This window comes from Bison bison, unplaced genomic scaffold, assembly GCF_000754665.1.
Source record: "Bison bison bison isolate TAMUID 2011002044 unplaced genomic scaffold, Bison_UMD1.0 scf7180017864518, whole genome shotgun sequence".
Lineage (NCBI taxonomy): Eukaryota > Metazoa > Chordata > Mammalia > Artiodactyla > Bovidae > Bison > Bison bison.
In genome coordinates, this window is record NW_011495071.1 from 13,238,189 (window position 1) to 13,251,388 (window position 13,200).

The 13,200-nt window shown below is 40.8% G+C and overlaps 1 protein-coding gene across 2 annotated transcripts in view; it reads left to right on the forward strand.

Moving 5' to 3' along the window:
• The window catches only part of SAAL1 (serum amyloid A-like 1), a 25,471-nt gene extending 22,293 nt beyond the window's left edge, over window positions 1-3,178 (forward strand). For both annotated transcript variants that reach the window (XM_010830517.1, XM_010830518.1), the window contains one exon: window positions 991-3,178. In XM_010830517.1, coding sequence (XP_010828819.1) covers window positions 991-1,083 — 93 coding nt within the window. In that variant the 3' untranslated portion in view covers window positions 1,084-3,178. The remainder of the gene's footprint in view (window positions 1-990) is intronic.
• Window positions 3,179-13,200: the final 10,022 nt, after the last annotated feature.

The window sequence follows — 13,200 nt, forward strand, 5'->3', positions numbered from 1 at the left end:
AACTTTCCTTCCAAGGAGTAAGCGTCTTCTAATTTCATGGCTGCAGTCACCATCTGCAGTGATTTTGGAGCCCAGAAAAATAAAGTCTGACACTGTTTCCACTGTTTCCCCATCTATTTCCCATGAAGTGATGGGACCGGATGCCATGATCTTTGTTTTCTGAATGTTGAGCTTTAAGCCAAGTTTTTCACTCTCCACTTTGACTTTCATCAAGAGGCTTTTTAGTTCCTCTTCACTTTCTGCCATACGGGTGGTGTCATATGCATATTCAAATTACATTGGATTTGCTACCATTAGAGGCAATTTCAAAATAATTTTTTTTTAGAAAAAAGGAATGTGGAATGTGGGAGTGAGGAAGTGGGTCAGAAAGGAGGATGATAATATAACTCTGGTAATGGACCCTCAAGGGCAATCAGTAGGAGGAGAAATATTAGTTTAAAAATAAACGAGGGGACTTCCCTTGTGGACCAGTTGGATAAGAATCCACCTGACAATGCAGGGGACATGGGTTCGAACCCTAGTCTGGGAAGATTCCATATGCCTCAGAGCAACTGAGCCATGTGCTGCAGCCACGGAGCCTGTCCTCTAGAGCCCGTGAGCCGTAACTGCTGAGCCTGAACACCCTAGAGCCACATGCCGCAGCTGCCGAGCCTGCACGCAAAGAGCCAACATGCTCCACAACAAGAGAAGCCACTGCAGTGAGAGACCCCTGCTCGCCGCAGCTGGAGAAAGCCCTCACACAGCAATGAAGTCCCAGCACAACCAAAGATGAATAAAAGTAAACAAAATGATAAGGGCTAGGCATTGCCTTGGTGTTTCAGAGGACTATCCAGGAAGTACTGTTCTTATCATCTGATCTGTTAACATTTCTTTTCCACTGGACTGTTTAGAAGACATAGGTAGAGCGTTTTTATAGACAGTAGTCAGTATCTTTTTAAGGTATCTTTTCCTGTATTTATTTTTATTTGATTTCTTTTGTTTAACTCACAGGTGGAAGACTTTCTCAAAATCCTCCGTGAAGTTGATAAGACTCTTGCTGGTAACCTGGAGGAAGGCTTCCCAAGTTTGAAGATTCAGACTTAAAAACTATTAGAATCCTCTGCCCAAGAAATGGACTCGCTGACTGTTGAAATTGACAAATAGGAAATATTACACCATAATTGTTTGGTATCATACTCATGCCCTTCTCCTCCAGCCTTATCTCATTTTTGTTTGGCACTGAAATATTTTCATTACCATCAAACATCATCTCCCTCCCCTCCTTTTTTTTGGTGTGTGTGTGTTGGTTGTATAGTATTTGTCTTCAGGTAAAGAAAACAAAATTATCATAGAGGTCCTTTTTAGAATATTTGAGGGGTCACTGAGGATTTTCTTCATAACTCAATTTGATTTTTACTCAGAATTTTGTATTCATATCTACTGCAAGTGCATTCAGCTGCACTAGTAGAAAACCCTACTACAGTAGCTTAATCTGTTAACTTGTATGTATTTTATGCAATAAGAAGTCCAGAGGTGTGCAGTCCAGCCCTGATAAGGTGGCTCAGGGACCCTGACTCCCTTTATCTCTACGTGATCTGCCGGGTAGACCTTTGTGTTCATTATTGTTGTCTTTTGGTTAAAGGGACTATAATATCTCTGGTCCTTTCTTCCACATTCATGGAAGAAAAAAGAGAAAGAGGCCAAGGGGCTTTCTCTTAACAAAACTTTACTTTTTATTTGGAAAAGATAGCCCTCCCTGGCCAGAACCATGTCTTATGTCTGTCCCTAATTGCAGGTATTTGAAATCAAGTACTTTTTTTCTTTCTGGCCTCTCCAGGAGAGAAAGGCAAGAGAGAAGGGAGATAGGAATGGCTTTTGAGTATACCCAGTTCATGGTGTTTGCCACAATATGCAAACCTTTCTGTCCATTTTAATTGTATTGATTCCATGCTAGGTTGTTAGTAACAATCAAAAGCAACTACTAGTTTAGCTTTGTTACAGTTCAGTTTTTTTCCAGTGTTTTACGTATGAAGATGAAAATGCTAACATTCTGATGAAAGCACATTAGCAGAATTCTCTGGTTTAATTTCAGAAAATGATTTTCTTGAGTGACCTCAGATTTTTAAAGTTAAGACTGAGGAAGTTTCATAACTTCTGGTTGTTTACAGACTGTTGTACGTGATTTTCCTCTCACACTGTATCATTCAGTATAGTGCTTCCTAATGAGACGTATTCTGGGAATCAACCAGGTACACTTATAGGAAGTACCCAGTTTGTATTGTTTCAGTTACTGAAAGTGGACTTTTAGTAGATTTTCAGAAAATAGCAGTTATGAATGAAAAAGCCAGCTGTTTAAGCCTCTCTTCTGGTATACCTTCTTCTCAGTCTATTGTAGAATCTTTTAAATTTTTAATCTTTAAAGCATTAGTCTTGCCTTTTGTATTCTTTCCTTGAATGATTTTTGCTGATAAAACACAGGGTTTTCCTGTGCTATTTGTAAGAGATATATAATTTCCAGTTTGGGGGTAATTTTAGTGTTGAAAGTACCCTGCCAAAAAGAATTGAACTATGAAATTAAATTCTTATCGATTAAACTCTAGTTGGTAGGTTTGCTTTATGTATATTTGTATGTCTTTGGTGGTGACCTGTCCGCCAAGTGGAATATGACTTTAACGTGAGATTTCAAAGGCACCTATGTAATCACTCCTACCTGCTAGCCAGTGCTAAAAATTCTACTTCTGTTATCTCTTAAAGTTTAAGGTTAAAGATGCAAATAAGCCTATTAGAGTAATACTCCAAGTTACTGTCATGTTTAACGTCAGTGTGTAAATTCACATTCTCTTTTCCTGAGGGCACATTTTAAAAGGGGGAGCACAGGAACCTTGGGTGTCTGAACAAAAGAGTGCCATTCAGAGTGGCCAGGTTACAGAGGGAGAAAAAGGATACATCAGGGGGAGGCTCGGGATGTCCAGGTTATTTTCTACTTCCATTTCTGCCTTGAACCTGCCTTATTGATGCTTCTTGCTATTGTAACATTATGAAGTGGTGCATATTTTCATAGTACTTCGATATGTTTGAAAACTTCCTAAATCTGTAAATTATAACAAATAGTTTTTTTTTAAGTGAGCAATGTTAAAACTTCTTTTTTTTTAATGGTACACAGTTTGAAGAATTTACTAAAAATTAACGCTTGTATCAATTACAGTGATATTTTAAAATGGTGCTTTCTGCAGAAGCAGGTTCAGGAGTGCTGGACTCTGAAAATCATGTAACTTGCAAGGCTGAAGACCCTATTTGGGGCAGCCAGTCATATTTATTGTCTACTATGTATCAGGTGTTGTTCTAAGTATTAGGAAGACAGCAGCCAACTAAACAGACAGGATATGCATACTGGAAATTTTGTAGTGGACAAAGAGACATGAATCTGGCCAAGTGGAGCTCACATTCTAGAGTCTTCTGTAGAGTAACGGGAAGAACTTGGCCTGCATAGAAGAACAGAAGAGGTCACTCAGCCTGGAGGAGAACAGATCATTGTTCTCAGTTCTTCACCTCTCTTGCCATGGCTTCTTGGTGACTGGAGTGTATTTCCCTGCCCTGTGATTTTGAGCTTGGCCAAGTCATTTTGCTTCAGCCAATTGAACATTAGTTAAGTTAATATAAGCAGTCTAAATACACTAGTCTTTTTAAAGGCTGAATAGTATTCCACTGTGTGTATATGCCATGTTCTCTTCCCCTGTCAGTGGGCATTTAGGTCGCTTCTGGGTCTTGGCTTTGTGAAGAGTGCTGCAGTGAACACGAGAGTGAAGCTCTCTCTTCGAGACCCTGCTTTCAGTTCCTTTGGTTAGATACCCAGAAGTGAGATTGCGGAAGTGTAAGTAACTTAGCTAAGAGAACGGTTAATTCATCCCCTCCCCCAACTCTTTTTTCCTAAAATAATGATTTTTTTCCATCTTTGTCAGGATAAGGCTGATCTGGAGCATACTAACCCTGATCACCTTGCTGCGATATTATTGAGATGTCACTCTCAGTTTACATTGCTACCAACAGTGTACAAGCGTTCCTTTTTCTCCACATGCTCAGTAACACTTCTCTTTAGTTACCAACACTTGTGTATGTAGATAGTAGCCCCCTAACTGGTGTGAAGTGATCATCTCATTTTGGTTTTGATTTGTGTTTCCCTGGTGATCAGTGGTGTTGAGCACTTTTTCATATATGTGTCAGCCATTCACATCTTCACTGGTGACATGTCTCTTCAGTTCCTTGGCCAAATTTTTAATCAGCTTGTTTGTGAAGCTTTTTTGTTAGTGAGTTGCAGATTTTCCATTATATTTGAATATTAACTCTATCAGATATATGGCTTGGAAATATTTTTTCCCATTCCATAGGCTGCCTTTTCATTTTGTTGATTGCTTCTTTTGCTATGCAGAGTAGTTTCCTTTGCTATGCAGAATAGTTTGAGGTAGGCCCACTTGGCTGTTTTTGGCTGTGCTCTTGGTATCATATCCAAGAAATGATTGCAAAGACTATTATCAAGAAACTTCTCTCCGTGTTTTCTTCTCAAGAGTTTTTACAGTCTAAGTTTTACATTTATGTTTTTATCCATTTTGAGTTAATTTTTATGTATGATGTAAGAGAGAGGTACATATTCATTCTTACACGCATGAACATCCAGTTTTCCCCAGCATTACTTATTGAAGAGACTGTCCTTCCCCCACGGTATATTCTTGCTGCCTTTGTCAAAGATTGGTTGTGTGTGTATGGATTTCTTTCTGGGCTCTGTTCTATTTCTTTGGTCTATATGTCTGTTCTTAAAACAGTCCCACTTATGGTAGCATCAAAAAGGTGGTGAAAGACTTACACACTAAAAAATTATAAAACACAGACAGAAGAAATTAAGGCAGACACAAATGAAAAGATATCCGTGATCATGAATTGTAAGAATTAATATTGTTAAATTGGCCATACTATCCAACATAATCTTCAGGCTCATTGTAGCACCTATCAAAATCCTAATTTTTTTACAGAAATAGAAAAAAAAACCCTAAAGTTTGTGTGGAAGCATAAAAGACACCTAATAGCCAAAGCAGTTTTGAGCCAAAAAAACAAAAAAACAAACCCAAAGCTAGAGATGTCATGCTTCATGATTTCAAAATATATTGCAAAGCCCTTTATGTTTTCTTGAATGAGATTTGAAAAGTCTTAAATATCTGAAAATTCTGCAACCACATTTATTTTTCACTAGGACTATATTAAGTGAAATATACCATATTTGAAACTTCACTGCAAATATGATTTGTACTAGAACATCAAGAGCTCTTTAGCGGCAGTCTTAACTATGTGCCTCTTGCTGCCTCTAAATAGGTTTCCTTGTGAAATGATTTTAAATTAACTTTTAAACACCAGGTTCCGTGTTCCACTGCTAAGGCTACAGCATGTATTTATAAAAACATTTCTGCTCACTAGGACACCTAGTTAATTACATACTGAGCTTGTATCAATATTGGGCTTGGTGACCTGCAGGCTGTTTAGAAGTGGGAGGCTTAGGAGACCATCTGCCAATCTCTGCCATTGGAAATGCTTTTCTCTATTACTGTAATGAAATCACTAAAATCATTTCCTGTTTCCAGTCCTTGTTCAGTTCTTCTATCTATTGTCAATAAGAGGATATTAAAATACTCAGGAAAGTCCACATGTCCTTTTCATCCTGGTCCATAATGTGGCAAGTGTCTTTGTGTTTTAGTATTGGAAATAATAAATAATGACGTCAAGTCTATTGTAATAAAAGAAGCCTGCTTATTAAACTCTTTCTTTTCCTTTGACATCATGGGATCTGTTTATAATTTTATGGGTTTTCCCGCTTACCATTCAGGGTTTATATGATTACATGAGAAATTGAAACGTTTTGGGGAACAGTCCCTTCACAGAACTGACAATTTCCTGCTTGGTCAGGCCCGTTGTGCATGCAGACTCCCAACGAGATAGTGGAAGAAAGGACAAGGAGGCTTTCTGTAGTCTGGAGGAGCTTGACTTCCTGAAGTTTGGGCTTGCTTCCACAAAGGAGTGTGTGTTTTAAAAGCAAGGTGTGTGGGTTAGTGGGGAATGTCTATTTATCATAGTCCACAGTTCAAGAATATATAGAGAGAGACATATGGCTTTATTATAAGTCACTCAGTCAATGTAGGATCATGTAATTTTGTTTTGAATGGCTCTTTCTGACCCTATACCATTTGAAGAAATTGGCATCTTTGGAAGTTAACTCTCCTAGGACCTGTGTCTGGGAAGGCTGGTGGCATTTGTAAACCTATGAGTGTGCTTTCTTCAAAATGCAGCTGGTGTTAACCAGGAACAAACATCGTGGTCAGTCAGCTAGCATTCACCTGGACAAACTTACGTCCTTTAACTTCGCTTTAACCACAGAGAAGTCTTGATTCTGTCACCAGTGGTAGGAAAAAAAAAATCTGTCAACGTTGTGGACCCTGGAACAAAGTCCTCAAATTGAATTCTTTAATTTTTTTTTTTGTTTAATGTTTGGACAGACCAGGTAACTGTCTTTGTGTCCTGACTAAAAGTTACTTTAATTTTTGTGATTGTAGTATTCAATATTTAAAGCAATTTGGAGATTTCTTGTTCCAAATGTACCCCTTTGCTTGTTGCCCCCATAAAGTGATACCCAAATGATCTTTAAAGATCCAAATTTCACATTTTCAGATCAGTCTTGAGTAATGTGAAATCTTAGTAGATTTTTATCTTTCATTTCTATTTGAACATGTTTTAATGTGGATTGGCTATTTAGGACTGTTGCTGAAAAGACACTCAGTTTTCCAGAACAACTCACATTTTTCCAGAACAACTCACAAGGCAACTCAAAGATTATTTTATCTTTTAGGAAGTCGCCACAGCACTTACAGCCCAAAGGAAACCAGGAGGATCATGCTGCAGAAGCCCTTTGGAGGAACGTGCCAGCTGCTCCGTAACCATGACTTGGCTCTCCTTTGATGGAGAGATTAATAGTTTCTATAATCATATCATCCTGGTTGCTCTGTGCTCAGAGTTTACTCAGACTTGAAAGAAATGGAAATTAATTGAAAAGGAAAAAAAAAAATTCTTCCTCTCTTGCCTCTCCTCGAAACCTGGAAAAGTGATGAGACAGATTCAAGGGTTTGTTGTCAGCTGGAGCTGGTATTTATTTTTTTGCAATTCTGGATATAGAGAACCCGAAGAAAGCAATTGGACAGTGAGGAAGAGGTAGGTACAGGAAGAGAGTCTAATGCCCAAAGGCCTAAATAATTCCAAACAGAACAGAATCACTGGGCATTGGACCCAAGATACACATGGAAGGTTATCTGTGAAGCCATATGCATCTGCTCCTGGAAATAAATGCAAAGGGAGCAGAAAGCAGGTTTTGTAGCTTATGTGATTGTCATCAAATGAATTGGGTTGGTCTAGTGATTTTTATCTGTGTCTACTTCTACCACAGAGGTGCTGCCATGAATTTATTTGCCATATCCTGGGTTTGGGAAATACTTTGGTTAAAATCTATCCTTTTCTGCTCTGAAATTTGAGCTCAGTTCTTTTAGGCTGTACCATTGCTTTGTCCCTGGTAGCTCAGATGGCAAAGAATCCGCCTGCAATGAAGGAGACCTGGGTTCAGTCCCTGGGTTGGGACGATCTCCTGGAGAAGAAAATGGTAACCCACTCCAGTATTCTTACCTGGGAAATCCATGGACAGAGGAGCCTGGCGGGCTACAATCCATGGAGTCTCAAAGAATTGGATACGACTGAGTGACTCACACTTTTACTTTCATCACTTTGGACCAGTTCTCTCACCCTATATGCTAGTATTGATTTCTGTTAACGTTGCTGTTGAGCCTTGAAGTGTTTCAGTAGCAGAGGATTTAGCCTTCTGTGGGAGAACATGGATGTTCATAGAACACAGGTCTCTCTGTCACATCTCAAACCAGGGATAAACTTCCAATATATGATCAGTAAGTGCTTTGTTGGAGTTCACTGAACCAGGAAGAGAGAAACTGAGTTGTGAATAAACGCTTCTCATTGGTGCATGCCGTTTTATGAAAGTTGTCATGTGTTGAACTTGCCAGGTGTTTAGCACAATGCTCAGTGGGGTTAAGAAGTTGACCATTCAGTACAGGAAGAAAACAAAGTTAACAGGCGTTTATTCTGTCTCCAAAAATCAGAGTCCATCTGAAACGACTTACTTCTCAAAGTTACATGCTAGTCAGAGATTGGGGCTCTCTTGAGGCTTACATAACTCTAAGAGATATATAGGTCTCTTTGTGGGTAGAGAGCTCCCTGCAGTTAAATGCAGGCCTAACAGCAAGCTCCCTTCCACTGTTGCCCATCCGCCATCACAGTTAAGGACATCAGATACATACTTGCCCCCGTTCTCATGGGACCACATAAGGAAAGCATCTCCAGCCCAGGGCTTGACTCCATCCCTCCTGCAGAGGGAGGCTCTGAGAGCTAGCAAATATGCCAGCAGCCCTGCTGTAGCAGGACATGGTGATGCCACAGCAGAGGCTGGAGAGGACGAGGCCTTGATCCAGGAGGTTGGAGCAATGATGTGTATGTAGGAGACTCACGGGTTTGTTGCCAGTGGGAGCTGAGATGAGGCTAGTCACTCAGGGAGCGCTGTGGAGCCTGACGCAAACCCAACAAGATAAAATGCTGAATTTACAGAAACTAGGACACTACCTCAAGTGAGGGTGAAGCAACAAGCACCCTGGAAGCCAAGAGGTCCAAGTAGAAAAGGACGATCTTCACATCTACCATGACATCTTGGCTACACCCCTCCTCTATGTGCCTGGACAGCATCTTAGGAGGCAGCTGCGTGAGACGCCAGCCTTTTTTATTTCTTTCTAATTAAAGATTGCAGTCTTGAAGGACCTCTTTAAATTATTGGACCAGAGTGAATTTCATTGGAATTGGATCTTTGGTTTTTAAATTTTCCTGCTACTAACAGATGGAGATTCAGAGAAATATCAGCTTTATTATGGTAACAAAATGAAGCTGTTACTTTTTCTTTCCCTATCAGAGTACCAGTGTGAATTGAATTTTGAGACCCTGTAACGGAGAAGGCAATGGCAACCCACTCCAGTACTCTTGCCTGGAAAATCCCATGGACGGAGGAGCCTGGTAGGCTGCGGTCCATGGGGTCGCTAGGAGTTGGTCGGGACTGAGCAGCTTCACTTTCACTTTTCCCTTTCATGCAAAGGAAATGGCAACCTACTCCAGTGTTCTTGCCTGGAGAATCCCAGGGGCGGGGGAGCCTGGTGGGCTGCCGTCTATGGGGTTGCACAGAGTCAGACACGACTGAAGCGACTTAGCAACATGAAGAAAGAGAGGAGAAGGAGTTGCCAAAGTTTTAGCAGATAAGTGAGAATCCTTACAGACTCCTTTTGGAATTTCTGCAGTCAGATATACTCAGTGTTTCTCTGCGTAGATTCATTTCCAAGAAAACAGAGGAAGACAATAGATGAAAAAGATATTTCATTACATTTCAGGAGGCTTGCTGACTGACATCTTTTGTATCTAGAATCTGTAGGGACCACCTAATATGTATGGTGGAGCCATGAAGGATCTTTATCATGGGGTGAAACCCTGTGTTCCTTTAAAAGCTGGCCTATCTAAAGGAAAAGAGAAACTGGAGAATTCCAGATCTAATACACAACCAGTCTCCTATGTGAAACAAGAGAGACTGCTTAAGTAGAGTTCATTTATTCACTCAACAAACATTTAGCAGTTGCCAGCTACATGAAGTCACAATGCTAAGTGCTGGGGATACAGTGCTTGGGATGTGACATTTGCTCCACAAATGTTAAATAAGTGAATAAAAACTATGCTCCATTTCCAGAGGGAGGCTTACCTGAAGCTGCTGCTGCTGTTGCTGCTAAGTTGCTTCAGTCGTGTCTGACTCTGTGCGACACCATAGACGGCAGCCCACCAGGCTCCCCTGTCCCTAGGACTCTCCAGGCAAGAACACTGGAGTGGGTTGCCATTTCCTTCTCCAATGCATGAAAGTGAAAAGTGAAAGTGAAGTTGCTCAGTTGTGTCCGATTCTTTGCGACTCCATGGACTGCAGCCCATCAGGCTCCTCCGTCCATGGGATTTTCCAGGCAAGAGTACTGGAGTGGGGTGCCATTGTCTTTTCCTAATGAACTTAAATCAGTGGTTCCCAAACTGATGCACCTAGAAATGACCTAGGGGAATCTTTAAATCTTTAAAAAAAGATTACTGATGCCCAACTCTCACCTCTAGACATTCTGATTTGTATGGGGTACAAACTGGGCATCAGGATTTTTAAAGCCCCCCCAAGTGGTTCTCACATACAATGAAGTTTGGGGACCACTGGTTTAAGGACCCTTCACTTGCTTGGGCCTCTTCCAAGACCATTGTATTGATTGGATTTCACGACCAGCACAAAGTTTATGACGTCATAGCATTTCCAGTGCAAGGGCCTTTTCAAGAGACACACTTGTCTTTTTACTGTGTGCCTGGAGGTCTGTACCTCACCATCCCCGGCTGCTTTTCCTGGAGGAGTTGCCTGGTGATGCTTATGAAGCTGATTTAAAGCTCTACAGAATTCACTCAATGACTTCATTACAGAGACAAACAATAACCATGTCTGCTGCACATGGGGACCAGTTGGCAGAGAGCAGGGCCATGTGCGGCACTTCCTCTTCCTTGCCTTTGGCCAGGTACCCACCTGGGAGGCCACCTCCATGACCTCAGTAGGGTGAGCACGACCACAGCCTGTAGAGGAAGCAGTAGAGCACTTTGCTGTGCAGCCGCTGATGAGAGGCTCTCAGTGGTGTTTTGAAGTGGCTCTGAACTTGCCACGTGGCTGTGTGATCTGTATTTACCCATATCATCCACAGGGTGCACAGGCTGCTCGGGGTTCTCTGAGGCTTCCTTTTCCTGGTCATGCTTTGGTGTGAGTCCTCTTGGCCCCTTCTGTTATTAAACACCTACTTAGCAGGTCACATTCAAGTTATTGATGCATCTGATTATCAGTGTCTTTGTTGCACTCTGAGGAAAACATTATGTAACACATAAGCCAGAGCCCCCAGTGATGACTAAAGGCAGATTAAGGGCATGGCTGCTTCTGTCTCTGTAGGGAAAGACTGGGGCTTTTTGGATTACATTCTGCTGTAATAGCATCTATAGTCTTCTAATATCTGGCACTTAAGAAAATGTGCCCCGAACTAACCTCTTCTGGGGTGAGATCCAGGGTATAATTGCCAGCTAGGTAGATTTTCCCATCTCTCCTTTCTGACCCTGTGGAACTCCAAGGGGGCATTCCTTGTCTGTCTGAATGGTATACCTTCCTCTCTTGACTCTTCCAAGTGGTCACTTTTAGAGTCTTTCAGAATCTTCCTGATAATGGGAAAGCTTGGTCACACTATCTTGAGCTCAGTTGGAGCAAAGGAGAAGGGACGTTAATCATCAAGTTTGCTCGGTTTTTCCTGATGTAGGCTCAGTGATACCCTTTCATAGAAGCTTCAGAGATCATTAATTAGAAAAATGATACTGGCTTTTCTTTCTGCAGCCCCAGCTAATGCTGTTTGACTTGTAGGAGGAATGACTAGTTGTGTTGAATGAGAGGAGCGATGATGCCTCTTTAAACAGTACAAAGCAAATGTTAGGACAGCAGCGGGGAGGGGGGGGGGGAACCAAGTATGCCCAGGCAGGGGGGCCTGTGTCTCCAGTTGTTTCTCAAGCTGTAAGATAGTCTCTTTCGTCCTATAAGTCTGAATAACCAGCATGACCTTGTAGTTAGTGGCATTTTTTCACACTTTGATTTATTAACTTGAGCAGGCATGCTGCTTTGCACAACTCAAGGGAGCACCATTTGCATTGCCTTTTATGCAAATCTTGCTTCCTGGATTTGGACTGTCTTGGGTCTTTCAGATGGTATTCGTAATTACCTCTCAGCAATGGACTAGGAGGTTTCCATATGACTCAGAGCCCAAAGCCAAAGAAGTGTAGAAATCTGAAGAAACTAAAAAAAGAAGTCCTTTGGATTCCTTAGTCAATTTTTTTTTTTTTTTAATTTGGTGGTACATCGAGGTGAGAAATTCTCTGGGTTAAGTGAGGTCTTGGATTCTGGCCCTCCTCTGTCATTCCCTGTGTGACTTCAGGCAAGCTGTAATGCACAACAAGTAAACGGTTTTGTCATGACCAATACTGTTTGGACTGCTTTGTTCACTGTGTTAGAAATGACCCCAAGCCAGCATCTCTTGGAGTAACGTGTTGAAGCAAGAATGTTCAAATGATAACCAGGGTTTCCAGTTGTAATTTTTATAAGTGGAATTGAGAATTGAAACAGATCTGGAATAAAACTTGCGTTAAAGCTGTGTCTCAACAGACTAGTACACAACTCTGCCCCATAAAGCCATGTGAGTGTTACCAGAGATGTGTGATCCCTGAAGACACCATGGTGTGAAGATTACTGTTTTTGGAGGGAGATTTAGTAGATTTAGATCTTGAGGACTCAAAAGATTATGTGTGGCCTGATCTCTCTCATCCCTTGGCATCATCAAATGAATTCCATTTGAAAATGGATAGAACCCCATATGGCTTCTAACATCTGAGGTCTTACTACACAAAAAAAGAGAAAGCCCTCCATACATTCCATACAATATACACTCAGATGTGATATATTATTTAATATATCAAAACTCCAAACTGAAAATTCAGCATGACTTTGGCTATCTTAGAAGTATGTTATCTTGGGACTGCAACTTTTAAAAAATAATTGTGCAGATTGTGAATGCTATTTTTCAACTCAATAAAGTATTTGTATTAAGACATGTATTTAAATGTTCCTGTCTCTGGTGATATTCTACTTTATATTGAAGAGATTTAAAGAAAGGGAAAAAGAAGGAAACTTGCAGTTATTGAGTGCTTAGTGTATGCTGGGACCTGATCCCTGAACTGGGGAATTTATATGCATAGTCTTATTAATACAATAGTTTCACAAGGGAGACTATATCATCTTTGTTTTCTGGATGAAGAAAAGTTCAGAGAGGTTAAGAACATTTTTGATGATCACAGAGATAGTAAGTTGGAATTTGAATCAAAATTTGTCTGACTATACAGCCTATTTCTTTACCTAAAAATTCTCCTTTTCCTATATCTATCATACTAAACATGGGACTGCCATAGTATGAAATGCTCTGTGAGCTTTACTTATTCTTTTCC